Below are 27,444 nucleotides of genomic sequence, written 5' to 3' on the forward strand. Positions count from 1 at the left end.
TTTCATGCCGATTGGTTCAGTAGTTTTCGATTCTATAAGGAACATACGGACAGACAGACAGACAGACAGACAGACAGAAATCCTTCTTTATAGGTATAGATTTATTATCAACATCAATATACGATCTCTGGTTTACTGGGCAAGTAACATAAATGACGCTTACAAGTATTTACGCACCCAAGGAAAGAAAATATTTTTATTCTACGCAATACGTTGTAAATTTTGCTGGTAAATAAGGATTTTGAGGAATACGGAACGGATATTTAAAAATATAGTCAAGTTAATTATAGATGTTCCTGAGAAATTAAAGAATGATTATTGTGGCAGTAGAAAGACTAGGTCACGCCGCTAGGTGGATTAATTCGGGTTTTGTAACATATAAGCATTATTTTAATGAAAAACATTACACAATTCATTATTATTTGAAAACTAGCTGACCCGACAAACTTCGTATTGCCACAAATTAATCTGTATTGTACATAAATCATGAATCTCGGAGGTCACAATCTCGAGTTTTGCAAGTTTCTGAGGAGTTCAACCTTAGATGATTCATTTTGGCAGTTACGTAACTATGAAAGCATCCCAGGTAACCAATAAGCATCACCATTGCTATTCAAATGTAGGCTAATAGGCATTTAAGTCGCCTTAAATGCTATTTTGGCAAAATATACAGCTACTTTACTGATAACCTTCTTATAGTGCTGACAATGCTAATTCACAGCTAATTACCGACACGAAGAATATGAACACCATTTTGGATGCCAATTTACAACACCTATGCATTCCAAAAGCTAATATACAACAACGTGCAGTATAAAATGCCAAAAAACGCGGATTTGCTGCTTATGTTAATGCTTATTAGTTACCAGGAATGGGTAGTTTGATACACAAATTTGCAGTTTTTCCTCACAGTAAAGTAGAAAACAACTCCCCTGTCCCCTCATTGCATAGCCAGAAAGCGGATAGTAATATTCACCTCGATTGTACAACATTTCGCCGAATATCATTTTGCGAAAAACCTTAAGCGGAATGTACCATTTCACGGAAAACTTCTTTGTGGAAAGTACCATTTCGCGATCCTCTCCTTACTCGCTGTCGCTCGTTCCAGGAAACCCAGGTAGACCTAGGAAAACAAATAAACCTAGACAGTAGTGATTTCTGCGGAAAGTTGCCTCCCCCCAGTGGGTGGCGCTACCACAGGGGTGAGAGGTCCCTAACTATCATAAAATAAATTCTAGACTCCAAAATCTCCCACATGCCAAATTTGGTTCCATTTGCTTGATTAGTTCTCAAGTTATAAGGAAATTTGAATTTCATTTGTATGGGAACCCCCCCTCCTAAACAGGGAAGGGGTCATAATTCATCATAGAAAAAATTTCTGCCCCCTAGGACGCCCACATGCCAAATTTGGTTCCATTTGCTTAATGAGTACTCAAGTTATAAGGAAATTTGTTTTCCATTTGTTTAGGAGCCCCCCTACTAAAGTGGGGAGGGGTACTAATTTACCATAGAAAATATTCTTGCCTACAAAAACACCCGCATGCTAAATTTGGTTCCATTTGCTTGATTAGATCTAGAGTTATGAGGAAATTTGTATTTCGTTTGTATAGGAGCCCCCCCTTTTAAAGTTGGGAGGGGTCCTAATTCACCATAGAAAATATTCTTGCCCTCGAAAACTTTCACATGCCAAATTTGGTTCCATTTGCTTGATTAGTTCTCGAGTTATGAGGAAATTTGAATTTCATTTGTATAGGAGCCTCCCCCTCCTGAAGTTCGTAGGGGTCCCAATTCATCATAGAAATGATTTTTGTCTCCGAAAACACCCACGTGCCAAATTTGGTTCCATTTGCTTGATTAGTTTTCGAGTTATGAGGAAATTTGTATTTCGTTTGCATAGGAGCCCCCCCTTTTAAAGTTGGGAGGGGTCCTAATTCACCATAGAAAATTTTCTTGCCCTCAAAGACTTTCATATGCCTAGTTTTGTTCTATTTGCTTGATTAGTTCTCGAGTTATGAGGAAATTTGTATTTGATGTGTATAGTATCCCCCCCTCCTAAAACGGGAAGGGGTTCATTATAGAAAAAATTTTTGTCTCCAAAAACACCCACATGCCAAATTTGGTTCCATTTGCTTGATTACTTCTCGAGTTATGAGGAAATTTGTATTTCTTTGGTACAGGAGCCCCCCCCTCTTAAAGTGGGGAGGGGTCCTAATTCACTATAGAAAATATTCATGCCCTCGAAAACCTTCACATGCTAAATTTGGTTCCATTTGTTTGATTAGTTCTCGAGTTATGAGGAAATTTGAATGGAAGCCCCCCCTCTTAAAGGGGAGAGGAGTTATAATTCCTCTTATAAAGAGGGGAGGGGTCTCAATTTACCATAGAATAAATTCTTGTCCCCGAAAACACCCACATGCCAAATTTTGTTCTATTTGCTTGAATAGTTCTCGAGTTATGCAGAAATTTGTGTTTCATTTGTATGGGAGCCCCCCTCTTAGTGGGGGGAGGGGTTTCTAACCATCACTAAAACCTTTCCTGGCCCCAAGAATCTCTACATGCAATTATTCACGCCGATTGGTTCAGTAGTTTTCGATTCTATAAGGAACATACGGACAGACAGACAGACAGACAGAAAGAAATCCTTTTTTATAGGTATAGATTACAGTTGAGATCTGTAAAACAAAACCGAGTTATTGAAAATCAGACAATGCATTCAACAGTTATTCACACTTTAACACTTATGCACCGTACATTAAACCGTTAAAACGTGTAAAATCAAAACATATCAATCAAATGTTGATTGTATTCAATGTGTGTAATGTATGTATGTATGTATGTATATATGTATGTTTTTTTACGAGTTGGGAAGATACGGTACTATCAGACACCTGAGAAGACAACTCAAAGAGTGGGGTTTAGGTATCCCGACCCCCCTAATGGGGCGTGAGGATCCCGACCCACTAAAACCCTACTCGAGTCTCCAGTCTCAATCCCCCCTGGCACCACCTTATCGGTATTACTTCAGGGCTATTGTGCTTAACGCACTCGCTTAAATAACTACTGGACTATGGTAGTTAGGCTGTTTATTCGCCGTTGATCGGCTCTCCAGTGGTGTTGTAGCTCATGTACAATCTGGGTAGCAGCCGCATTGTCCGCTCCCCAGACGTCCGAGCTAGAACACATCCTTTGGACTAAGTTATCCGGGGTAGTGTCCTGTCCGCTCACTGCCATCATGTTGCTTCTCGCGCCCGCGAAACGAGGGCATATGAAGAAAGCATGTTCTGCCGTTTCCTCAACATTCACGCATTCGGGACACGCGGGGGACTCTGCATGCCCAAACTTATGCAGATACTCTCTGAAGCAACCATGCCCTGACAGAATCTGTGTCAGGTGGATGTTGACTTCGCCGTGGCGCCCGTAGACCCATCCAGATAGTTCCGGGATAAGTCGATGTGTTCACCGACCTTTTGTGGAATGAGGCCATGCCCGTTGCCATGTGGTCGTCGAGGCCGATCTTGTGGTACTACGTATGCCTCTAGTTCCACGTTGGTTGAAGCACTCTACGTCTTCGCTGATGATTATGCCAATAGGCGAATAAACAGCCTAACTACCATAGTCCAGTAGTTATTTAAGCGAGTGCATTAAGCACAATAGCCCTGAAGTAATACCGATAAGGTGGTGCCATGGATTGAGGCTGGAGACTAGAAAAAAAGGGCCTAATATATAAATGAAGATGCAATTCGATATTCTCACTAAATGCTTAGTCTCGAATTACGAAGTGGCGCAGTTTTCTTTTCAAAGGATTTCGCCAGATACTGGGGCTTATTACCTTTGTTATACTATAACAAAGGTTTAAAAATTGGTCGAAAAACACGAAATTGATCCGAGGCCCGGAGGGCCAAGTCACATATACCAATCGATAGGGTTCGACGATTTGAGCAATGTCTGTGTGTGTGTGTGTGTGTATGTATGTAATGATTTTTTCTATCGCCTGTTTCTCAGAGATGGCTGAACCGAATCGTTCGCTATTACTTTTGTTTGAAAGGTATTATTGTCTAGTAGATCACTATTGAGTTGTTTCGTGATACGACGTTTCGTTTAAAAGTTATAAGCAAAAATGTGAAAAATACGTGACACGGGTTTCTCCGGAACTACATGACCGATTTCAACGATCTTAGTATCAAATAAAAGCCCTTATTAAAGCTAAATTGTTTAGGATTTTTTTATTGAAAACAAACAAGTAGTTTAAAAGTTAGCCTTAAAAAATCTGTTTTGACAAGGTAATAATTATCGCCTGTTTCTTAGAGATGGCCAAACCGATTTATGCGCTATTAGACTCATTTGAAAGATAATATATCCTAGTAGATCACTGTTGAATGATTTTTTGATTGGACGTTTAATTTGAAAGTTATGAGCAACCGTATACACCACACCAAAATTAACAATAATTTAGAATGATTTTAACGAAGAAAATTAGCCTAATTTCAATTATTTTAATATCAAACTAGAGGTTTTCACACTACGAATATATATGCAAAATTTCATAAGAATTGGTTTTACCGGTCAAAAGATATTAACCGTCGAACACTCGCGTCAACTTTTGTAATACAGTTACTAGCGCGCAAAATAGTCCCAAACCAAAGAAAACGTGTGCACTAGAGTTTTGACTGGGAAAACTTGGTTTTAAGTTTATTAAACCATTGTAAGAGTTTCTTGAAATTGAAAGCTCTATCGTCTGGTAGAATTCAAATTTTGATTAATCCCCCTAAAAGTGAAAAAAAAAAATTATTTTTCTTCAGTGTCAATATAACACATTGATGTGTTCTGCAAAGTTATAGAGCATATTATTACAAGAAATTTTGTTGAAGACTGTAACCTTCTATCTCTGCAGCGAAGATAGAATAATCTTATTTATTGTATATGAATTTGTAATATCAGTTTTTCTATTTTTGCTCTTTTTGTAATTGTTGTATAACTTTTATATTTACTACAAAATTGTACAAATAATAAAAATACACAACTTTGCTGAAAATAGTATACCTGTATGTTTGCTTGTTTAGGAACTGTAGAACTTTGATTATAAAGAATGCCCCAATTTTGACTCCGAATTACTCGACTACCAGCAGACGGATACATTTTAAACATTTTACATTTGCTGATAGTTTTGCTGCATACATTTTCCCAACAGTTTAAATTATTAATGCATTGAATAATTATGACATTTTGCGCACAATAAGTTTGTTGAAGAATATACGTTAGTTAAACAACGTTTTGTAACTTTATAGCAATATGGCGTTGGAAAACCTACACGTGTTGTATCAAATACAACAGCGTGAGTAACCGAAGGTTAATAAAAATTGATGAAAATTATACAAGAAAACTCTACTGGTGTGATTCAAATAGAATAGCCACAGAGAACAGACATCCAAGCAAAAGGTCCCCACTTGGATAAAACTTATGTCAAATTAGTTGGGAAACTATAGTGATGATGTCGCTGAAGGCGCATAAAATTCTACACTAAACTCACAACAGCTAGCTTCTGGCGCTAGCATAACGCTTATAGTCCATATAAACTAGCGCCAGAGGAGCCAAAGGTTGTCAGTATGCAAATCAAAAGAATCATTTAGTTGGGAAACTATAGTGGTGGTGACGCTAGCATATTAGGTGATTTTAATTTGAAATTTTATCCAACAATTCCCAAAAAAATTGTTTGTGAATGGATGTCTGTTCTCTGTGGAATAGCATTACAGGAAACTATGCATAGTTTAAAAACCTATAAACTAGACCTTCACTAAACAATGTATATGTTAAAGAATAAGATTTCCTCTTACAACTTACTTTTATTTGCACTTACTCAGATTAATAACAACAGATTAATAATAACTTACTTATCCTTACTCAGCAATTTCATGAAAAAAGGATCTATCAAAATTTAAGAATGTTCTTATTTTGATCAAATTTTGTAAACTTATTCAATTTTCAAAAATTTTATGTAAACCAACGCACTGCGTAACGATAACCAATAGATGAATTATGTTCCGAAGCCGTGTCGATTTCTATCTCAAATAGCAAGTAAGACCGTATAACAAAGGTTCCTTTCACCACTAGGTGGATTAAATCGGGTTTTTTAGAAAGAATCCCAAATTCGTATTATTTTGCATGTGTAGGTATACGAACAATTGTGTTCAGATATATTCTTCGCAAGGTTTGTTTTAATGCAGTTTAAACATGTAATTTCTGACGGGCTCGTACTTCGAACGCTCATACTAAACTGCCAACATCATTTTAAAATGTGAGAAAAATCAATTTAACTGCTTCGTATACTTCTATTCAGTAGTTCCTAACCGTTATGCGTGCGACCAAAAAAATACCTTTAGCTGGGCGACAAGGGTACCCGGGTACCCAAAATTGATATTGTTATAACATCATCAATTTTAAACCGATTTTGATGAAACAGGTATCATTTGATTCGTTAATTTATCTAGTTTTGAATTATTTGGCCGTTTGGCCATTAAAAGACATAAGGGACCCGAAAATCCGGAATTCCGACAGAGTGTCCCCTCACAGCGGATAGAGAACTGATTGTATTGCAGGAACATCAGTCAAGCGGATATCAAAACACTTGAAATTCATACAGTGAACTATTTCATATAATGAGATGAATCAGGTTGGCTATTCCGAAGTAGGTTCCTGCGGGGTCATGAGTGGTCATGAGATAGGTGATATTTTTTACATTTCGATGTATTTTGATTGGTTATTTCGAAAATGGCTTCTACGGGGTTACAGATGATACTTACTTACTTACTTAGGTGGCTTGCAGTCCTAAGACAAAGCCTGTTGAACAATGTTTTTCCATGTAACTCGGTTGAGGGCTACCGCTCTCCAATTCCTCGAACACCGAGTACTCTCCGTCAGATCTCGCTCCACCTGGTCTAACCATCTTGCTCGCTGCGCTCCTGGTCGTCTTGTTCCTACCGGATTTGAGGCGAATACCATCTTTGCAGGGTAGTTGTCCGGCATTCTTGCAACATGCCCTGCCCATCGTATCGTTCAGCTTTAGCCACCTTCTGGATACTGGGTTCGCCATAGAGCTGTGCGAGTTCATGGTTCATCCTCCGCCTCCATACTCCGTTTTCCTGTACGCCGCCGAAGATCGTTCTTTGCACTCGTCGTTCGTAAACTCGGAGCACTCGCAGGTCCTCCTCGAGCATTGTCCATGTTTCATGCCCGTAGAGAACAACCGGTCTAATAAGCGTCTTGTACAGGGTGCACTTTGTACGGGGACATAGTCTGTTCGACCGCAATTGCTTGTGGAGCCCATAGTAAGCACGACTTCCGCTGATAATACGCCGCCGAATCTCACGGCTGGTATCATTGTCCACCGTTACCAGTGAGCCAAGGTAGATAAATTCATCGACTACCTCAAACTCATCGCCGTCGATCAATATACTACTGCCCAAGCGGTGTTGTTCGGCCTCGGTTCCGCTGGCCAGCATGTACTTTGTTTTAGACGTATTTACCTTTAACCCAATCTTTTCTGCTTCGCGCTTTAGTCTGGTGTACTGTTCAGCCACCGCCACAGATGTTCTGCCGATAATATCCATGTCATCGGCAAAGCAGAAGAATTGACTAGATTTGTTGCAGATCGTGCCCCGCGTGTTGATATCCGCTCGGTTCATAACACCTATGTTGAACAGTACCCGATCAGACAAACATAACAAAATTATAACAAATCATGATATTCTGTTATGACGGTATTTCTAACATAATTTGATATAATTTTGGTCTCGTTAGTAGTTAAAATAACAAAACTTCTATCAGAACTTCTTAGCAGCAGTAGCAGAAATGTAACAAAATTTGTTATGTTTTGAACAAAATTATATCAAAATTTGTTATGATATTTGTAACAGGTTTTGTTATAATTTTGTTAAAATATAACAAAAACTTCTTTGCCTTTATCTGCTATATCGACATTTTATTTCGTCTAAATTGCCAAAAATAGTACAACTATTTATCAGTAACATTCCCAAATAGCACAGAAAAAAACTTTCATACATTTGAAAAATCATTCCGGCCGCGGCCGGGATTGAACTCACGACACATCGCACAGAGTGCAACAGTCTTAACCTCTGTGCTAGAACTACTCTTGAACGAAGGTAGATTAAATGCTTATATGATTTGGCCGATAGCTCATTCGGCCAAATCATATAAGTTGTCAGTTTTTGCTTCGAGCTGTCTATAAATAGAAAATAAGCGTTCAATCCAAAGCCAATCAAGAAGACAAAGAAATTGAATCATGATATGTTGCGCCACTTCAACCGTTATGTGTGCGACAAAAAAAAAACACCTTTAGCAGGGCGAGAAGGGTACCCGGGTACCCAAAATTGATATTGTTATAACATCAACAATTTTAAACCGATTTTGATGAAATAGGTACTTTTGAATTATCTGGCCATTTGGCCATTAAAAGACATACGGGGCCCGAAAATCCGGAATTCCGACAGAGTGTCCGCTGTGAGGTAGAGAGCTGATTGTATTGCAGGAAAATCTGTCATGCGGATATAAAAACTCTAAAAATTCATACAATGAACTATTTCATATAATCAGATGAATCAGGTTGGCCATTCCGGAGTAGATTCCTGTGGGGTCATGGGTGGCCAGTCTAGGATTGGAGGTAAAACCTAGCAGTATGGGTATCAAAGTTCTTGGAATTAATTCGGTAGGTGATATTTTTTACATTTGATTGGTTATTTCGAAAATGATTTCTACGGGGTCACAGATGATACCGCAGGATTTAAGATAATGCTTAGCATTATCAGAACAGTTCAAAACGTAGAACCATCCGTTATACATTTGGAACCAGTTCCGAAATTATTAATCAGTACTAAACTGGCCATATCAGTTCAAAACATTTAAAAGATCCTCTAAACCAATTCTAATATTGGATTAGGCACCCAACTGGTCATCTGTAACCCTACAGGAACCCAATTCTGGAATGGCCAATGCGATTTAAAGTCACCAATTTATATAAGATAAAAAAAAGGATCCAAAATGTCAAGTCTAAAGTTAATGGCTTTGCTGAAAGCTGATATTCTTCCAAAACAAGCGGCTTCCCACGTTTTACCGGACGTTGCTCCGGAATTACGGTTTCCCGGGAACTACATGTCATATGATGGCCAAATGCTTAAACTAATCAAAACTAGATAAATGTACGAATCAAATGCCACTGGTTTCATCCAAATCGGTTCAAGATAGCCAAAGTTATGAACATAGTAAATCATGGGTACCCGGGTACCCTTGTCGCCCTCCTACGTAATAAAAAAATTCAAGTGCCTCCCATTGCTAATCCCCTTTATGGATATGCACCAAAAAACCTTAATTAATTAAAATCAACGAGTTTTACGGTGTCGAAAAATTTCAATGACGTATGTTTTAAATTGAATGAGTTATAACTATTTTAAAACTGAATAGGTACCCGGGTACCCTGTTGCACACATAACGGTTAAGAATGTTGCACGAATTGCCATTAAATATGGTCGGTGTTAGATCAGACTGGACCAAGTCGCAAATTCAAAAAATGAGTTAATGATAGCTAGCGATTAACAATTTTCTAAGCTGCATTTTCCTTTAATCAGACTATCGTAAATATTGCAAACAGCCATAGTTATCAGATGATTTCGAACGATTGATAGGTATTAAACATACAGAGCAACAAACTTTGAACACGTTTTTCTAGAAGAGTTTTGTCACTTGATTCGGTTTGACTTAACGACGACCATATATGATCGGTGTTAAGTCAGACCTAACCAACTGAGTGATTTCGAGAAAAACACGTTCAAAGTTTGCTGCTGCTGTGTAGTTTAAAGCTATCAATCATTCGAAATCATTTAATATCTTTGGCTGTTTGCAACATTTATGTAATCTGTTTAAAGTAAAACATAGCTTAGGAAATTATCAATCGTTTGCTGCCAATAACTTATTTTTTAAAATTTTGCGGCTTGGTCCGGTCTGATTTAACACCTACCATATAAGAAAATAATGCCAGGCTTCATTCTTGGTTTTTTGCTCAGTAGATGCTCAATTGACTACAGCGCCTCAACTAAACAGAATTCGAAAAAGTAGTGTAAAGGGCGTTTGTAGAGCTTATTATTATCTACACTATTGTTGAAGAAAGTATAGTTCTATCTTTTTACCTTTGTTATACTATAACAAAGGTTTAAAAATTGGTCGAAAAACACGAAATTGATCCGAGGCCCGGAGGGCCAAGTCACATATACCAATCGATAGGGTTTGACGATTTGAGCAATGTCTGTGTGTGTGTGTGTGTGTGTGTGTGTATGTATGTAATGATTTTTTCTATCGCCTGTTTCTCAGAGATGGCTGAACCGAATCGTTCGCTATTACTTTTGTTTGAAAGGTGTTATTATCTAGTAGATCACTATTGAGTTGTTTCGTGACACGACGTTTCGTTTAAAAGTTATAAGCAAAAATGTGAAAAATACGTGGCACGGGTTTCTCCGGAACTACATGACCGATTTCAACGATCTTAGTATCAAATGAAAGCCCTTATTAAAGCTAAATTTTACAGGAATTTTTATTTGAAAACAAACAAGTAGTTTAAAAGTTATGCTTAAAAAACCTGTTTTGACAAGGTAATAATTATCGCCTGTTTCTTAGAGATGGCCAAACCGATTTATGCGCTGTTAGTCTCATTTGAAAGATAATATATCCTAGTAGATCACTATTGAATGATTTTTTGATTGGACGTTTAATTTGAAAGTTATGAGTAACCGTATACACCACACCAAAATTAACAACAATTTATAATGATTTTAACCAAGATAATTTACCTTATTTCAATTATTTTAATATCAAACGAGAGGTTTTCACACTATGAATATATATGCAAAATTTCATAAGAATTGGTTCTACCGATCAAAAGATATTAACCCTCGGATACTCGCGCCAACTTTTGTAACACAGTTACTCGCGCGCAAAATAGCCCCAAACCGAAGAAAACGTGTGCACTAGAGTTTTGAGTAGGAAAACTTGGTTTTAGGTTTATCGAACCATTAGAAGAGTTTCTAGAAATTGAAAGCTCTATGGGTGGGATTTAAATTTTGATTAATCCCCCTAAAAGTGAAATAAAAAAATATTTTTTTTTCAGTGTCAAAATAACACATTGATGTGTTCTGCAAAGTTATAGAGCATATTATTACAAAAAAGTTTGCTAAAGACTGTAACCTTCTATCTCTGCAGCGAAGATAGAAAAACCTTATTTATTGTATATGAATTTATAAAATCAGTTTTTCTATTTTTGCTCTTTTTGTAATTGTTGCATGACTTTTTCATGTACTACAAAATTGTACAAATAGTAAAAATACACAACTTTGTTGAAAATAGTATACCTGTATGCTTGCTTGTTTGGGAACTGTAGAACTTTGATTATAAAGAATACTCCAATTTTGACTCCGAAGTACTCGACCAGCAGACGGATACATTTTAAACATTTCACATTGGCTGATAGTTTTGCTGCTTACGTTTTCCCAACAATTTAAATTATTAATGCATTGAATAATTATGACATTTTGCTCACAATAAGTTAGTTGAAGAATATACGTTAGTTAAACAGCGATTTGTAACTTTATAGCAATATGGCGTTGAAAAACCTACACGTGTTGTACAAAATACAAAATACGTGAGTAACCGAAGAACGATAAAAATTGATGAAAATTATTCAAGCAAACTCTATTGATGTGATTCAAATAGAATGGCATTACAGGAAACTATGCATAGTTCAAAAACCTATAAACTAGACCTTTATTAAACAATACATATGTTAAAGAATAAGATTTCCTCTTACAACTTACTTTTATTTGCACTTACTCAGATTACTTATCCTTACTCAGCAATTTCATGAAAAAAGGATCTACCACAATTTAAAAGTGTTCCTATTTTGTTCAAATTTTATAAACTTATTCAATTTTCAAAAATTTTATGTAAACCAACGCACTATGCAATGATAACCAATAGATGAATTATGTTCCGAAGACGTGTCGATTTCTATCTCAAATAGCAAGTAAGATCGTATAACTTCGGCTGGCAAATGAGTGAACATGTGCAAATATATCACCTCTGTTTTCTAACTCCTATCTCTACCTCCACGAGGTGCCGGCTGGGGTACGGTAGCCAAAGTTGCGCACCTGGTGGTACGCAACTTTGGTTGTCGTATGCAGACAGTGAAGGTGGAACACTCGCCGTGTGGTTTCCGGCTACCTAATCGTGCAGTTCGGCGCAGGATTTTCGGAGGGCGCGGCTGCGGGGTGGGAGCACACCGGGAGAGAGTTATTTTCTCAGCTGGCTTAGCACAGAGAGAGAGAGAGAGAGAGAGACTCTTAATCGGTCTGTTTTACACAATCTGCACTTACGCCCTTTGGCGGTTGGTGCCGAATTGTACGTTTGGGCAAAAATTGAGCCACGGGACCTGATCCTGCCGGGAGTCGGCAAATCAGGTGCCCCTAAGTCAAGGGCTATCTCTGTGCCGATGACTGAATGGCTGGAGGGGTGAAAACATGCCAGCCGCGAACGGAGTGCTTTGGGCATCTTGCCCCTACTGTGCCATGCGGGGCTCTGGTACGGTCGATCTTTGTTGTCCCTTGCGTTTCGTGGGAACAGCATAGTAGTCCTGCCCAATTTCCCTTATGGGTTTTACGCCAAGTGCGTTCTGGCCAACTTAATTGGCTTCGCTTACAATTTGCTGTCTGATCTGTGTTGGAGATTGTTTGTGCATATACTCCGCTAGTCAAATAGTTAGAGTCGCACAAATAAATCTTCAACACAAACGGGCAGCAAATTTGTATTTATGCGAAAAACTTTTTAATGGCTCTGTCACCATCGCATTGGTCCAGGAGCCATATTTTCGCAAGGGGTACTTTCATTCGACGGATATTGGAAACCAGAACTTTGCTGTTTTCAGCAAAACTGGTATGACAAATCCTCGTTTGATGCCCAGGGCATGCATATTGTTGCATAGGTCAATTAGTGCATGCCTTATCTCTGAGTTGACTACTCGAGATATTTGTGCAGTCACAGTAGAACTCGTCGTGGATGATGTCCATAGGCGCTATGTCTACTGTTCTGCATACTTACCACACGATGAACCGTCTCCCAGCGACGATTTCAGAAATGTGGTGAGATACTGCCAATCTAGTGGGCTTCCGCTCATTGTAGGCAGTGATGCCAATGCCCATCACATCATTTGGGGCAGCTCGGATATCAATCTGAGAGGCTCTGATTTGATGGAATATTTGAGTGGTACCAACCTTGGAATACTCAACATTGGCAATTGTCCAACTTTCATACGAGCTGGTAGAGAGGAAGTGTTAGATATAACACTCTGCTCTAACAGGATCAGTCATGAGTTGGCACAATGGCATGTTTCAAATGAGACACCAATATCTGATCATTGCTTTATATATTTTGATCATTTGGGTGTCTCCTTGAACGCTGCAACATTTCGCAATCCGAGATTTTCTGACTGGGAACTCTTTGAGGAGGAACTGGCGACGAAATTTCAAGGATTCGAACCAACGATTGAGTCATCGATCGACTTGGATGTGGCTGTAGATGTCACAACATCTTTTATTGCGGAAGCTTTTGAAGTAGCTTGCCCACTAAAAACTATTAAAACGACTAGAGGAACACCATGGTGGAACTCTCATCCTTCGGAACTAAAGAAACGATGCAGGAGAGCCTGGAATAGACGTCGGAGGGATGGCGTGGAGCCTTTCAAGCAGGCCCGGAAAGCCTATGCAAAGGCTTTACGATCTTCAGCACGCACGAGCTGGCACAGGTTCTGTAGCAACGTTTCCAGTTTCGGCGAGGCAAGTCGACTTAATAAAATACTGTCAAAATCGAAAGATTATCAGGTTAATAACATTCGAAGTTCGAACGGTGAATACTGTTCGAATGACAATGAAATCCTGGAATGTCTCTTTTATAGTCACTTTCCGGGCTGTGTGGAACCTGAAGTTCGAAACGATCCAGAAATCGTTTTAGGTGGCTTAGACTCATGGGCTTTTGCTCGGAGACTTGTCACAACTGAAGCGATTGAGTGGGCCGTGAACAGCTTCTCTCCATACAAATCTCCTGGAACAGATGGAATATACCCTATTCTACTGCAAAAAGGATTCAAGTACTTCAAACACATTCTGAGAAGGATGTTTGTGTGTAGTATTGCTATTGGGTACATCCCAACTCCATGGCGTGAAATAACCATTAAGTTTATTCCTAAAGGTGGACGCGCGACATACGAGCAAGCCAAAAGTTTTAGACCAATCAGTCTAACGTCTTTCTTGCTTAAATCACTTGAGCGGATTGTTGATCACCACATCCGCGAAACAAGCTTAGTAGAAGTTCCTCTTCATTCAGCACAGCATGCTTATCAAAGTGGCAAGTCTACAACCACTTTATTACATGATGTGGTGGATAAAATTGAGGTTGCTTTTTCACAAAAGGAATCTTGCTTAGGAACTTTTTTGGATATTGAAGGCGCGTTTGATAACGTATCTTTCGCTTCCATTTTGGAGGCTGCTCGTTATCATAATGTGCCTTCAATAATCATAAAGTGGATAGAACAAATGCTTAGTAACCGATTGTTTTTTCGTCCTTACGGCAAGCAAGCATTTGGAAGCAAAGTGTTTGTGGATGTCCACAAGGTGGCGTTCTCTCGCCTCTTTTATGGAACCTTGTGGCGGACGGCCTATTGAGGAAACTCAATGGTCTAGACTATCCGTCATATGGTTTTGCGGATGACTATCTCATCCTAGTAGTTGGAAAGTGCATAAGCACATTATTTGACTTAATGCAGCAGGCACTACGTGTCGTAGAAACGTGGTGCCGAGAAACTGCACTTTCGGTAAATCCGAGCAAAACATCTATCGTCTTATTTTCAAGACGTAGAAATACCAATGGAGCTCGCGCTCTGCGCTTTTACGATTCGGATGTTGATGTTGTGAACGAAGTGAAGTACGTGGGGTTGATTCTCAACTCCAAGCTTGACTGGTCCACAAATATTGATTTCCGAATTAAAAAAGCGTTCATGGCCTTTGGGCAATGTAGACGAGCAATTGGCAACTCTTGGGGGCTTAAACCCAAATACATACACTGGTTATACACGGTCGTTGTCAGACCAATACTGGCGTATGGTTGTCTTGTATGGTGGCAGAGAGGGGAAGTTGTGACTGTCCAGACAAAGCTAAACCATCTTCAAAGGATGTGTTTAATGGCAATGTCTGGTGCATTTACTACAACTCCTACTGCCGCCCTAGAAGCTATTTTCAATATTAAACCTCTACACTTCCACCTGAAGCAAGAGGCACTAATATGTGCTTATCGACTACACGCGATTGGCCTTTGGCAGTCTGTGGACGGTTCCACTGGTCATACTCGATTGTGGTCGCAAATTGTAGCTGAGGACAAGTTTGCCCTTGCTCCTAGCGATGTAACGCTCATGCGTACTTTCCCGTATAGGACTTTCTCAAGTGACTTTCCTCCTAGAGAGGATTGGATGTCAGGCTACATGGAAAGGAAAATTTCCGACTATGTGGTCTGTTATACGAAGGTCGCGCGGGTGCTGGTGTTTACTACCGTGAGCTGGAATTGGAGGAATCCTATTCGTTGGGTAGTTACTGCACCGTTTTTCAAGCTGAAATCTTTGCAATTATGTGCGGAGCTCAGTTTACACTTCAGAAAGAACTGATAGGCAAGATTATCTACTTCTGTTCTGACAGTCAAGCCGCTATAAAAGCCCTTTGTGCGGCTAATTCTAAAACTAAAACAGTCATCGCCTGCCACACCCAATTAGAAGAACTAAGCATTCTAAATGCCGTTCATCTGGTTTGGGTTCCTGGCCATTCTGGTATAACCGGAAATGAATGGGCTGATGAACTAGCAAGATCTGGAGCAGAAAAGTCGGTTTTCGGACCGGAACCTGCTTTACCAATTGCGGCATGTTGGATAAAACAAAAGATTCGATCTTGGTTTTCATCTGAACATGTACGTTATTGGGAAAATCTTGAAACTTGTCGTCAAACGAAAAGTTTCATTGTTAAGCCTTGTGAGAAGGTTGCGAAATTTCTTTTGCAACACTCAAAGGTAAATTGCAGTATTCTTGTCAGATCACTGACTGGTCACTGCAGGCTAAATTATCATATGGCTACGATTCAGCGAGCTGAATCGTTTCATTGTAATTTATGTGAATCCGACTACGGTACACCATATCACGTAATTTGCAACTGTCCTGCAGTAGCACAATTGCGTCATAGGATCTTTGGATCCTACGTCTTAAATGAATCGGATTTTAGGAAACTAAAATTACGAGACATTTTGATGTTCCTTACCGAAAGCGGTATTGAGCTATAAGCTCTTATTTATCATGAGTATACCCCCCAGGGGGTGTACTTTTGATAAGTTAACTACCAAGGATTGCAGTATCCCTTCGGGGGTACAAAAATCTCTCGGTATATATATGTTTGTGTTTGTCCAAATTCCTCATCCACCCCTTCCTATTCCTCCTGTTTTCCTTCCCGTCCTCATCAGGTAAATGATGACACGGGCAAGATGGGCAAGGCACAAATCTTCCACATGATTGTGAGGAACGTGCTGCTCGAGCCAAAGATGCTGATACCTGATACCTGAAGATCGTATAACAAAGGTTCCTTTCACCACTAGGTGGATTAAATCGGGTTTTTATTTACGGCGCTATGCGATTGCTACCCCGATTGCTACAAATGAGTACTCTTTTCGCTACCAACGGGGTAGCAGCCACATAGCGCCATAAATACAAACGATAGAACTATACTTTCTTCAACAATAATGTAGATAATAATTAGCTCCACAATCGCCCTTTACACTACTTTTCGAATTCGGTTTAGTTGAGGCGTTGTAGTCAAATGAGCATCTACTGAGCAAAAAACCGAGAATAAAGCCTGAATAATGCAATGACTCCTATGTTTCAGTTTTCGAGTCTATAAACTTTTCTGTTCATTTGAGCAAGATTCAGCCACAGAAAAGATTAAAAACAACCATGAAATTAATTATTTAAATGATGTGAACGGTTGAAAGCCTAATTAAAAAGTAAATAAATAAATAAATAAATGATGTGTAGAAGAATCTATTCCTCAGTAATTATGCGAACTATTTAGATATTTTTTTTGTTTTGTTGGTAAAGGTTTGAAGAAAATTTTAACTACTTTTAAACTTTGTAAACATACATAAACCGAGAATATAATAAGATTTTATTTTATCTCAGTTATGTTCAGTCCAAGCATATAGTATATAGCATTAACTAAAAAAACTGGTTCTCTCATATATGAAATTCTACAATGACATTCAAAAATAACTCTTTAGGTTATTTAAACAAAGACTTCTGTCAATACGTTCTTTAATTTCTAGTAATAAACTGCATGAGGTTCCTCAAGCGCGATTTGACAGGAGCGGCGTGTTACTGCATCGAGTATGTTTCTTAAGGTGCATTTAGATTAGGCAATTTTTTAGCAACATGTAGAATGCGACATGTTGCTAGTTCGTGCTCGCATTAATCGTGGGGAGCACCAAATTTAGGATTTTTACATTCTGACCTAAAACAAACAATCTGACAAAATTTGGTTCAAATCCGTCAAGGTCGATTACATCTCGGATACTTCGCGTAGAATTACCCTAATACGTGACTTTTAGATTTTAAATTTGCAATAATTTGAGAACGACCTGAGAAAAAAGTTTATATGATATAATGCGTAGAACTTGATTTTATTTTAGTTTTACCAAAACTTGTCAATTTTCAAAGATTATAAAAATTCCGAAAGAGCTCTTTACCAGATTTTAGAGCATTATTTGCGCTTAAAAAATCTTTAAAAAAAGACATGTTTTGAGATAATTCACAATTTATGATTTTTATCGCGTATTTGCAAAGCTTTTTCTTTCAGTGTAATTGTTTACTGAAAATACACTTGATTTACTACGAATTTTGCTTTGACGTCATTTTCATAAAATAAATAGTTTTCGAGATAGAATTTTTTGAAAAAAATATTCTAATTTCTAAATACGCTCTTTTTAAAAGTTACTCTTGACGAAAAAATATATTTCATGGAAAATGTTTCGGTGCGGGATCGTAATTAGCAAAACTTCATTGCAATCAAAACTAGTCGAGACAAACCGTTTGCAAGCTGGAACAAGCTGAAATTGCTCTGTAACAAAATTATAACAAATTTTGATATAAGAGCAAAACTTGTAATAATTCTGTTAGCCTCATTATTTTGTCTGATCAAAAATATAACAAGTTCTGTTATTTCTATCTAATTGAGATATTTTTTTGTTATGTGTTTGTTATAATCATTTACTCGGGTATAACGTTGGGTTTAAGCAATATTATCCGCCACTAACTTCCCTGATTTCCGCTTACCGAACTCGAAAGGAATATTCAGTCCTCTTCTTTTGGTTTCTTTTGAGAATTTTGCTTTTTCTATTTTATTTAGCCTTTTAACAGCAGCAATTGAACTGGTAAGTTTTTCTCTTGGTTAAACTTTGCATATTGTTTCGATATCCGTTTCTGTGTTCGCGCGAGTTACGTGGTGATAATAAGCATTGTTGTGACTGTACCGGTGTAAGCAACATAAATTCCTCTCAAACCCCCCCACCCCACTGAGCAGTTAGAGGCTAACACAACAACCAATCACGAAGCGAGAATTCTGGTAAAACATATGTTCATTATTTTCAATTTTTCAATAGTTCAACATCAATAATCCATTCTTTTCTTCATTTGGATCAATTCTTAGAAGATTTTCCGGTCGATTGGTGTAAGAATATTGAAATTCGATCGGAAAACCGCTGAGCTATTAGCGCTCAAAACCTATCATTTTCCGTGACGCTCGCATTTTTCGATTTTTTGGAATGACACCCTATCTCAAAACTAGCCGTAAGACGTAGTCCTACGTCAAAAAAAAAAAAATGAACCGCGAATGGCAGGCACTACTTGGAGAGATTTCCATCGTAGGTCAAGCAGAACTGTTTACTCATTTAACCTGGAAATGGTAACATAAATAAATAAATAAATAAATAAATAAATAAATACTTACGGATTTAGTATCAAAGCAAAGCAAAACAAAGCCTAGGTGCTAGTAGTGATGTCCGTTAATCGTTCGATTAATTCAACTAATCGAATAACACATGAAATATTCCAATAATTTTTAATCGAATACTGCCGGCACGAGTAGTTAAATTGATCGAATAGTTCAATGAGTACGAATAATGCCCGAATAATGCTCGTTAATCGTTCCTAATCGTTCGATTAATCGAATTAATCAAAGAAATATTCGAATATTTTTAATCAAATACTACTGACACGAATAGTTGAATTAATCGATTAGTGCAGACAACGCTCACCGATTATTCGGTAATCGAATAATTGAAAATTTCGGACATCACTAGGTGCTACATTTCGTTATCGAAACTTGACATTCTGTTTTTATACGACAGACTTCGCAGCCAGCTGTTAGAGTGCAAGACAATTGCAGGGCCAGTTGCTACGATCCTATTGATTTCAACAGCCTCTCCCAGTCGAGATTCGAACGACGACTGGCTTATAAGGGCTGCGTCATACCTCAAAGCCAACTGGGAGGCTTTAGTATCACTAAATTATAATTTGTAGAATATGACCCTACTCTCAGAAAGTGCCACCCTATTGATAAGAATGTGAAACATATATTCACTTCTGGTCGTCCAGCGGTGGATCACAACGGCAGTGACCGCCGTGAGAAACGGATGTGTGAATATTAGAGTGTTTTGAAAGATCAACTAACCAGAAGAAGCGTTTACCATGTGGTTGTTTCAAATTTTGCTCGGTTGCGGTTTGATCGCGGTGCTTTGCGAAAGTCAAGGGTTAGTGATTGTGTTTATTTATCTCCTATAACAACATTAAGCGAGAATTCTGGGAAATACCCCGTGCCGTGAACGTAGCAGCAACAAAATAATGAAGTATTATTGATCCACAGGGAAATGGTCATAACTTCTGACAATTCAAGCATTTTTTTATTATAATAAATCGAATTAACTTGCGCTCTAACTGAATAACAACGATGTGCGTTTAATTTCCTTTACCAGTAAAAAAGAATGATAAGATTGGAAATTTTCAAAAACGTAATCACCATATTTTATTTTTGTAGCTTAGCTAAAATAAATTTTATGTTCAGTGCTTAAACGAACACTTGCGTTATTAGTAGCGTTTTCAACCAGTTTTTGAACTTACCACCTCGCCTCGACCACCTCGAGCTCGTTTGTCAACAAATATCCCATACACGTGTCAGGTTTCGGTGTATGACCATTATGAGGTTGCTTTATCATCTCCTAGAACTTACGCGTGCCATTAGCCTGGAATTCTACACAATCTCTGTCCTCTTTCTGGCGTGGTCCTCCATCCTCAGAAGCGCGGCCAACTAATTAAACATTTCATTAACTAACTTTCAGATTGGTAGTCATTGGTCCAAAATTTATTCGAGCAAACAATGCATATAGCATAGCCTTCAGCAATTCATTTACAAATAATCTCCGATTGAAGCTGGAATTGGAAGGATTAAGGGAAGGGGTTACCGTTTTGATTGAAACAAACGAGATAAAACTTTCCAGCAACACAGGAAAATATGTGACCTTCCAGGTGAGTCTTTTCCGTCCCGCTTTAAATTCGATTGATGCATACTAAAGCAAGCATATTTTTGTAGGTAGGGGCCATTCCCGAGGCTGAATACAGGTTATCGGTACAAAGTCTAGAGGATAGTTTCGTTTTAAATGAAACAATTGAGTTACTGTATGATAAGAAAAGCTCGTCGATCTTTATACAAACTGATAAACCCGTCTACACACCTGGAGATGTTCTTAGGTTTCGGGTTATTGCAATAGATGCCGATACGCGTCCAGTGACGAGCTACAATACTGTAGCTATTAACCTTGAAGATTCGAAAGAAACTTCCATTAGACATTGGAAGCATGCTAAATTGAACAATGGAATCTTTCAGTCAACCGTAAATCTGCCAACTCTACCGGCCTTAGGCAATTGGAGCTTGACGGTGACAGCTGGGGATTATGTATATTTAAAGAATAGTAAAAACAAGAGGCTTGTCGAATATAAATCTATTTATTTTCCAGAAAGTGGAGAAACAAATTGAAGTGCGAGAGTACGTACTGCCAAAGTTCTTTGTCAAAGCATATCCCTCTAAAATTTTACTGATTGACGAGAAAAAGGTTAGCGTGACTGTATCAGCAGCGTATACATTCGGTGAGGCGGTCGATGGGACTGTTCGAGTGGATTTGTTTTTGGATTATGAAATGGACTATCCTGATATGACAATAAAAGACCAGGATATTTCCGGAATAATCACCGTGAGTTTTGATTTACCTTATGCTTTACAAATCGAACAAGAACATGTATACCGCAAGGATGTTTTCGTCAGAGTGGAAGTAATGGAAACATTTACAAGTAATTGATCTCATGGAATTCGTATTTCGATTATTTAGAAAATATGTTATACCGTAGATCACACAGTGAATATCGTGGAAGTAATACCCATATATAAACATCCATATAGAGTTTCGTTGATCAAGTCTATGCCCTGGTTTAGACCCGGTTTGCCGTATCAAGTGGATTTATCGATAACGGATCATAATGGCGAACCAGCACCCGAGGAGACTGTTGCAGCAATTTTAATAAATTATGAAGGGGAATCCTTGGAGAGCGAAGTTGCAATGCAGGCTACTCTCCGTAAGGGTCTAATTTCACTGGGCTTAGAACCGCCAAAAAATTCTGATAGAATGGAAATTCGGGTGAGCGTAAATGAAAAGTACATGTCGCATGCGTTAAATAAATGTGTGAGAGATTTTACAAAATTATTTTACAATGTGGTCCAAAAATTTTATGAAAATTTGTATCACGGGTATAATTTATGGACTCGTAACTCAAGCATCGTAGAATATATAAATATCCAAGGAAGTTTTTTCAGCAATCCAGAAAATATTATCAATAAAACTTTTTTAAGAGTGGTCAACAACCCCAAAGAAATGTCGGGATAATTATCTTCTAGCTTATAATTTTTGTCACATTCTATTAAAACTTTATGACAGGGTTTTTTTTTGTTTTTGCATTGTCATTTCAAAATGTATCTTTTAGGTGAAATATAATACCAAAGACTATGAATATGTCGACTACATTTATAGCATCCCATTGAAAAGCAACCGCTATCTAAAAATCGCTTTCAAATCAAAACAAAAGTAAGCATACCTACGCATGGTTGTTGTGAACTGTTAGTACAATTGAAAATTTGTTCATTTACTTTCAGGATTCTTGCTAACACTGTAGTCGTTTTCGAAATCAGCTGCACAGAGTCTTTGGACGATTTTGCTTATATCATCACATCGAGAGGTAGTGTGATCACCTCGGGATACGAAGTGCTACAAAATAAGAAAACAACCGATTTTAGGCTAAAGCTCACGCCTCAAATGGCTCCTAAGGCACGACTAATTGTTTTCAGTATAAACAAATTCCTAATTTATGACTCAATGGAATTGAGTTTTGACACGTTTAATAACGAAGTAGGTATATTTGGTTTATCAGGAAAAACTTATAAAAATAATAAACACTTTGCAGTTTTCGTTTACCCTGGATGCTGAAGAGTATCGTCCAGGTCAGCATTTCCACGTGGACGTCAAAGCCGCTAAAGATTCTTATGTTGCTTTCACAGCTATCGATCAAAGTTTATTTTTGATGGGCCACACAGGGCATGATTTAACTGAAAAAGATGTGCTCAATGATTTGGCTCTGTATGGAAGCACGGAACCAAATGAATTTAATCCATTCGAGGTACGTAAAGGCTCAAACAAAATTGAAAGGCGGTTTTGGCGACTTTCTGAAAATTTGACCACATAGCTTATTTTGTCAATTAATTAATTATTTAATTCATTAATTTCTATATTCAGACAATGGGATTGTTTTTAAGAACTACTGCTGAAGTAGATTTCGGTATGTATGGCTGAATACGATGCAGTATTTCAGTAGTTAATAGATTTATTTTCATTCAGCTTATCCGGCACTGAAGCGGTTTGGAGGGCATTTCCCGTTAGCCGAAATTGTTCAAAAACCTGTACCCAATAGGGCGGACTTTCGTAAAACTTGGCTTTGGGAAAACTATACCATGGATGGCATTGAGGATAAGCTTATTTTCAGACACAACGTGCCAGATACCACCAGCTCTTGGGAAATTACGGGATTTGCGCTCAGTCCCACACTAGGATTGGGAATCATTAAACAACCACAAACGTTTAGTGTGAAGAAAACGCCTTTTTATATTGTTCTCGATCTGCCGTACTCCATTAAGCGTAACGAAGTGGTTACGATTTGCGTGATGATTTTCAACTTGCTGGAAAATACAGTTATTACAGATGTGACACTATTTAACGAGTATGATGAAATTGAGTTCGTAGAGCCGTCTTCTAATGACAGTGGGTTTTATACTTGCGTCAATCGATTGCATGACATTAGCGTAATTTTCGTTTTTCAGCAACCCGCCGTACCAAAACTGTACTCGTGCCAAAGTCCAAAGGCAAACCAATCTCGTTTAGGATTAAAGCAAAGAAACTTGGCGAAATAACAATCAAAGTTGAAGCAATCAAATTACTCGCTTCTGATACTGTCGAACGGATGTTGCGTGTAACACCGGAAAGCCGACGTTTCGAGCGAATAGAGACAAGATTTTTCAATTTACGAAACGAGAGAAAAACCTATGACATCGCTCTCTATATTCCAAGGTTCATTGACGAAGGATCTGCCAGAATTAAGTTAACAATCGTTCCCCACTTAAGTTTATGGATCCCACTTAGTAATTTGGAGTCATTGATTCATTTGTCAACTGGAAATGGAGAACAAAATATTGTAAAATTTGCTCTTAATATCGTTGTTTTTAACTACTTGGATGAAACTAGGGTGCAGGTAAAAAATCGGACAAGAACACTGAACTTCTTACAAAGTGGTTATCACAATCAATTGAAATACATGCGATCGGATGGTTCATTCAGCACTAGGGGAGGTTCAGACACCAAAGGTAGTACTTTCTTAACAGCTTTCGTAGCAAATTTATTCAACATTGCAGAGGAATACATAAAAGTAGATAAGTCGATAGTTGAAAATGCATTCCGTTGGTTGGCCTGTATTCAAACTCCAGAAGGCAGATTCAATGAGGTTGGTCCGGTTACAGAAGCTAAGATGCAGGGAGGACTGGATTCAACCGAATATTCACTTACAGCTTATGTACTAATTGCTTTTTTGGAAACTGAAGAGATTGCAGCAAAACATCGGCAAACAGTAGAAAATTCGATAACATTCTTGGAGAGAAATTTTGACAACATAACTAACCAATATGATCTAGCATTGGCAACGTATGCACTGTCGCTTGGTGGTCGATCGAAAAGTGAGGATTTCCTAGACAAACTTTTAGAGAATTCCATTTATGACGAGCAACGTGTTGAACTATACTGGCAACAGCCACCAGTTAGCGTCGAGATTGCTGGATACGCATTACTATCTTACACTACTATGGGCAAATACTCAGATGGACTTCCTATTATGCGATGGTTGAATAGTAATCCTTTTGTCTTCGGTGGATTTCCTAGAACACAGAATACATTCATCGGATTGAAAGCACTTGCCAAATTTGTAACGTCATCTGATAGAAATCGTTATTCATTTCGATTGAAGTATTGGGCAACAACAATGTCCTTTTACATCGAACCACATCATACCATGAAGATTCTGGAAATAGATATACCGAACAATATCCGTGCTTTAAATGTAGATATTTCTGGTTTCGGAAACGGATTCTTCCAAGTGGCATACGAATACTATCAAAATATTCAGCTGTCAAAGCCTCGTTTTAAATTGAATGTTGAAATGTTAAATACAACGACCTATTATGTGCAGTACCTGAAGATCTGCATCAGTTTTACGCCAAACGAAGCTTACGAGCGCTCTAATAGGGCTCTAGTTGAAGTATTTTTCCCTAGAGGAATGGTTGTAGATGCGGACGGAGTAGAAGATTTATCTAATGCAATTCTGGTAGGTGGCAACCAATAGAAGACGCTAGAAACTGTTAAGTGAGTTAATATTATCAATCTTTTTTTCAGAAAACTGAATTACGATTCGCTGCCACCTCGTTAGTTGTATACTATGACAATCTTGGACCAGAAATGAATTGTTTTAAAGTGACATCCTACCGTAGACACAAAGTGGCAGTGCATCGACCGGCTTATGTTGTTGTCTATGATTATTACCACCAAGGTGTGATACCAATGCTTAAATCAATGCTTAAATTAACATTGTAAGTTATATATGTTGGGTTTTTTTGCAGATCGTTTTGCCATTGTAACATACGAACAAAAAGTAATGCAGTTGTGCGGTACACGTGAAGATGAAGAGTGCCTTGCACCGTAGCATTGAGAAAATAGCATATAAATACAGTAGTTGCACAATGAGGTGTTCAATTAAATTTCTGTTTAATATGACAAATTGACGTTCCGTTTGACGAAGTGTTGCTGTAATTTTTAAAATATTATGATTATCTAATGTGTCGAATCGAATGTTTTGATCAGCAAAATCGATTAATCGTTGGATTCGGCTTTTCAAAGGGATGAAATCAGAAATTTCCCCTGTCGACGGTTACCCGCCATGGCTTTTACCTGTCGCCAGGACACAGGACAGGTTCTAGTCCACAGCTCGGATGCCGTTGGCTAAAACGCGTCGCCATGAGCCTCTGGGTTTGCCTCTTCTACGCTGTCCTTGCGGATTTCAGTCGAGAGTTTCTCTGCAGATCTCTTTCGCTCCTTTCCTCAAGGTGTGTCCGCTACACTTCCACTTCCACCCAAAGCAATGCCTAGGTGCTATATTCCGTTATCGAAACTTGACCTTCTGTTTTTATACGACAGACACGCCAGCTGTTAGAGTGCAGGACAATTGCAGGGCCAGTTGCTACGACGCTATTGACACTAACAGCCTCTCCCAGTCGAGATTCTAGCATACGACGGCTAATTAGGCTTATTTGAGGTGAAAATTCGGACTTTGAATTTTCTTCCGGGGAACCATCCAATGGCCAAATTGAGTCATCAATAGTCGAAATTGTATTTCTAATGATAGTCAAATTACACTCAAAATATTCACGATATATTCTGGATTTTCCGGAGGATAACCTTACGGCTTTCTAAGGACACTTATTACCCGACTTTAGTTACTTCAAAAATATTTTAGCAATTTTAACTAACTTTACCAATACGAAAATTTCAACGGATATTCCAGAACCTCTGGCAGGCTAACCCGTAACTTTGTGGTTTCCCTATATCACTTAGAGGGTCAACTGTTATATGCCCTACACTTGTTAAAAGACACCACGGTCGTATCTGTTCAAAATCGCTTAATATTCGAGTTTAGCCCTAATTAACTTAATATCCATATGCTACGCCTATTTGTTATACGCGGAAAACCGCGTTATAGAAATTTTGTGGTACTCGCGCTATAGAAACCCGCGTTCTTCGAATCCGCGTTCTTCGGATCCGCGTTATACAAATCTCTACTGTATGTCAATCAAGTCTGCAAAAATGGCGGGATGGACCAACCATGGTCTTAGCCGTCCTCGAGACAAAACAGAAAAAAGTCTGCAAAAATTATCATTTGTGTTTACATATGTGTTTCAATAATTCAAGTAAATATTATTGTAAAGCTAAAGAAGATAAAGTAAATAAAGTAACAATTAAATATATTGATAGTGGGGTCAGTTCCGGCGTAGTGGTTAGCATTCACGTCTCTCACACCGAGGACCCGAATGACCCAAAACTGGTGACTATCATCTAAAACAAAAAAAAATATTGATAAAGATCAAAAGGCTAATAAATGAGGCTTATAAATATTTACGCACCCTAAGAAAGAAAATATAATTACATATTGCTCGAAACACGTTCTTGTGAAGTATATATATATATATATATATATAAATTATGCCGTGATTATTTCGCGGAAGATAAAAAAAATACTTTTATTCACTAGTTTAAACTTACAACGCTTCACTTCTTAACACTAACGATCGAACTGGCCTAAAAATCCTCATCAATAGCTATTTAATGGATAATTTTGACTATTAAGCATTTTGGCCGTCGCACATAGGAGTATTTGGCCCAAAAAGTTGGCCATAAGTCCGAAATATGAAATGCATGATTTTTATTTATATGTAGTATCTGTAATCTCAGCATAGTCTACTAGTCATGTTAGTATGATTTTGAACTGAATTTATGCTTTTCTTCGCTCAGCAAGCTGCCTATTTAGAACGCCATTCGGCAGTAAATTTTTTCGCTTTTAAAATGCGT

General features: G+C 38.2%; 1 protein-coding gene across 1 annotated transcript; it reads left to right on the top strand.

Annotated features, from left to right (window-relative positions):
• The first annotated feature begins 19,869 nt into the window (after positions 1-19,869).
• Positions 19,870-25,550, top strand: LOC128740633 (thioester-containing protein 1 allele R1-like). The gene is made up of 13 exons (XM_053836195.1): positions 19,870-19,935; positions 20,521-20,707; positions 20,772-21,134; positions 21,196-21,526; positions 21,584-21,870; positions 22,214-22,314; positions 22,383-22,635; positions 22,691-22,903; positions 23,020-23,062; positions 23,122-23,541; positions 23,601-25,150; positions 25,219-25,372; positions 25,443-25,550. Exons 1-13 carry the CDS (start codon positions 19,874-19,876, stop codon positions 25,523-25,525), a joined length of 4,047 nt encoding a protein of 1,348 aa, XP_053692170.1. The 5' UTR covers positions 19,870-19,873; the 3' UTR covers positions 25,526-25,550.
• Positions 25,551-27,444: the final 1,894 nt, after the last annotated feature.

This window comes from Sabethes cyaneus, chromosome 3 (assembly GCF_943734655.1).
Source record: "Sabethes cyaneus chromosome 3, idSabCyanKW18_F2, whole genome shotgun sequence".
In the NCBI taxonomy this organism is placed as follows: Eukaryota; Metazoa; Arthropoda; class Insecta; order Diptera; family Culicidae; genus Sabethes; species Sabethes cyaneus.

Excerpts from the sequence above, each read along its gene's own strand:
- LOC128740633 (XM_053836195.1), top strand. The coding sequence starts at position 19,874 with ATGTGGTTGTTTCAAATTTTGCTCGGTTGCGGTTTGATCGCGGTGCTT. Across the intron at positions 21,135-21,195 it reads CGGTGACAGCTGGGGATTAT|AAAGTGGAGAAACAAATTGA; the intron begins GTATATTTAAAG and ends TTTATTTTCCAG. Across the intron at positions 23,063-23,121 it reads TACTGCTGAAGTAGATTTCG|CTTATCCGGCACTGAAGCGG; the intron begins GTATGTATGGCT and ends ATTTTCATTCAG.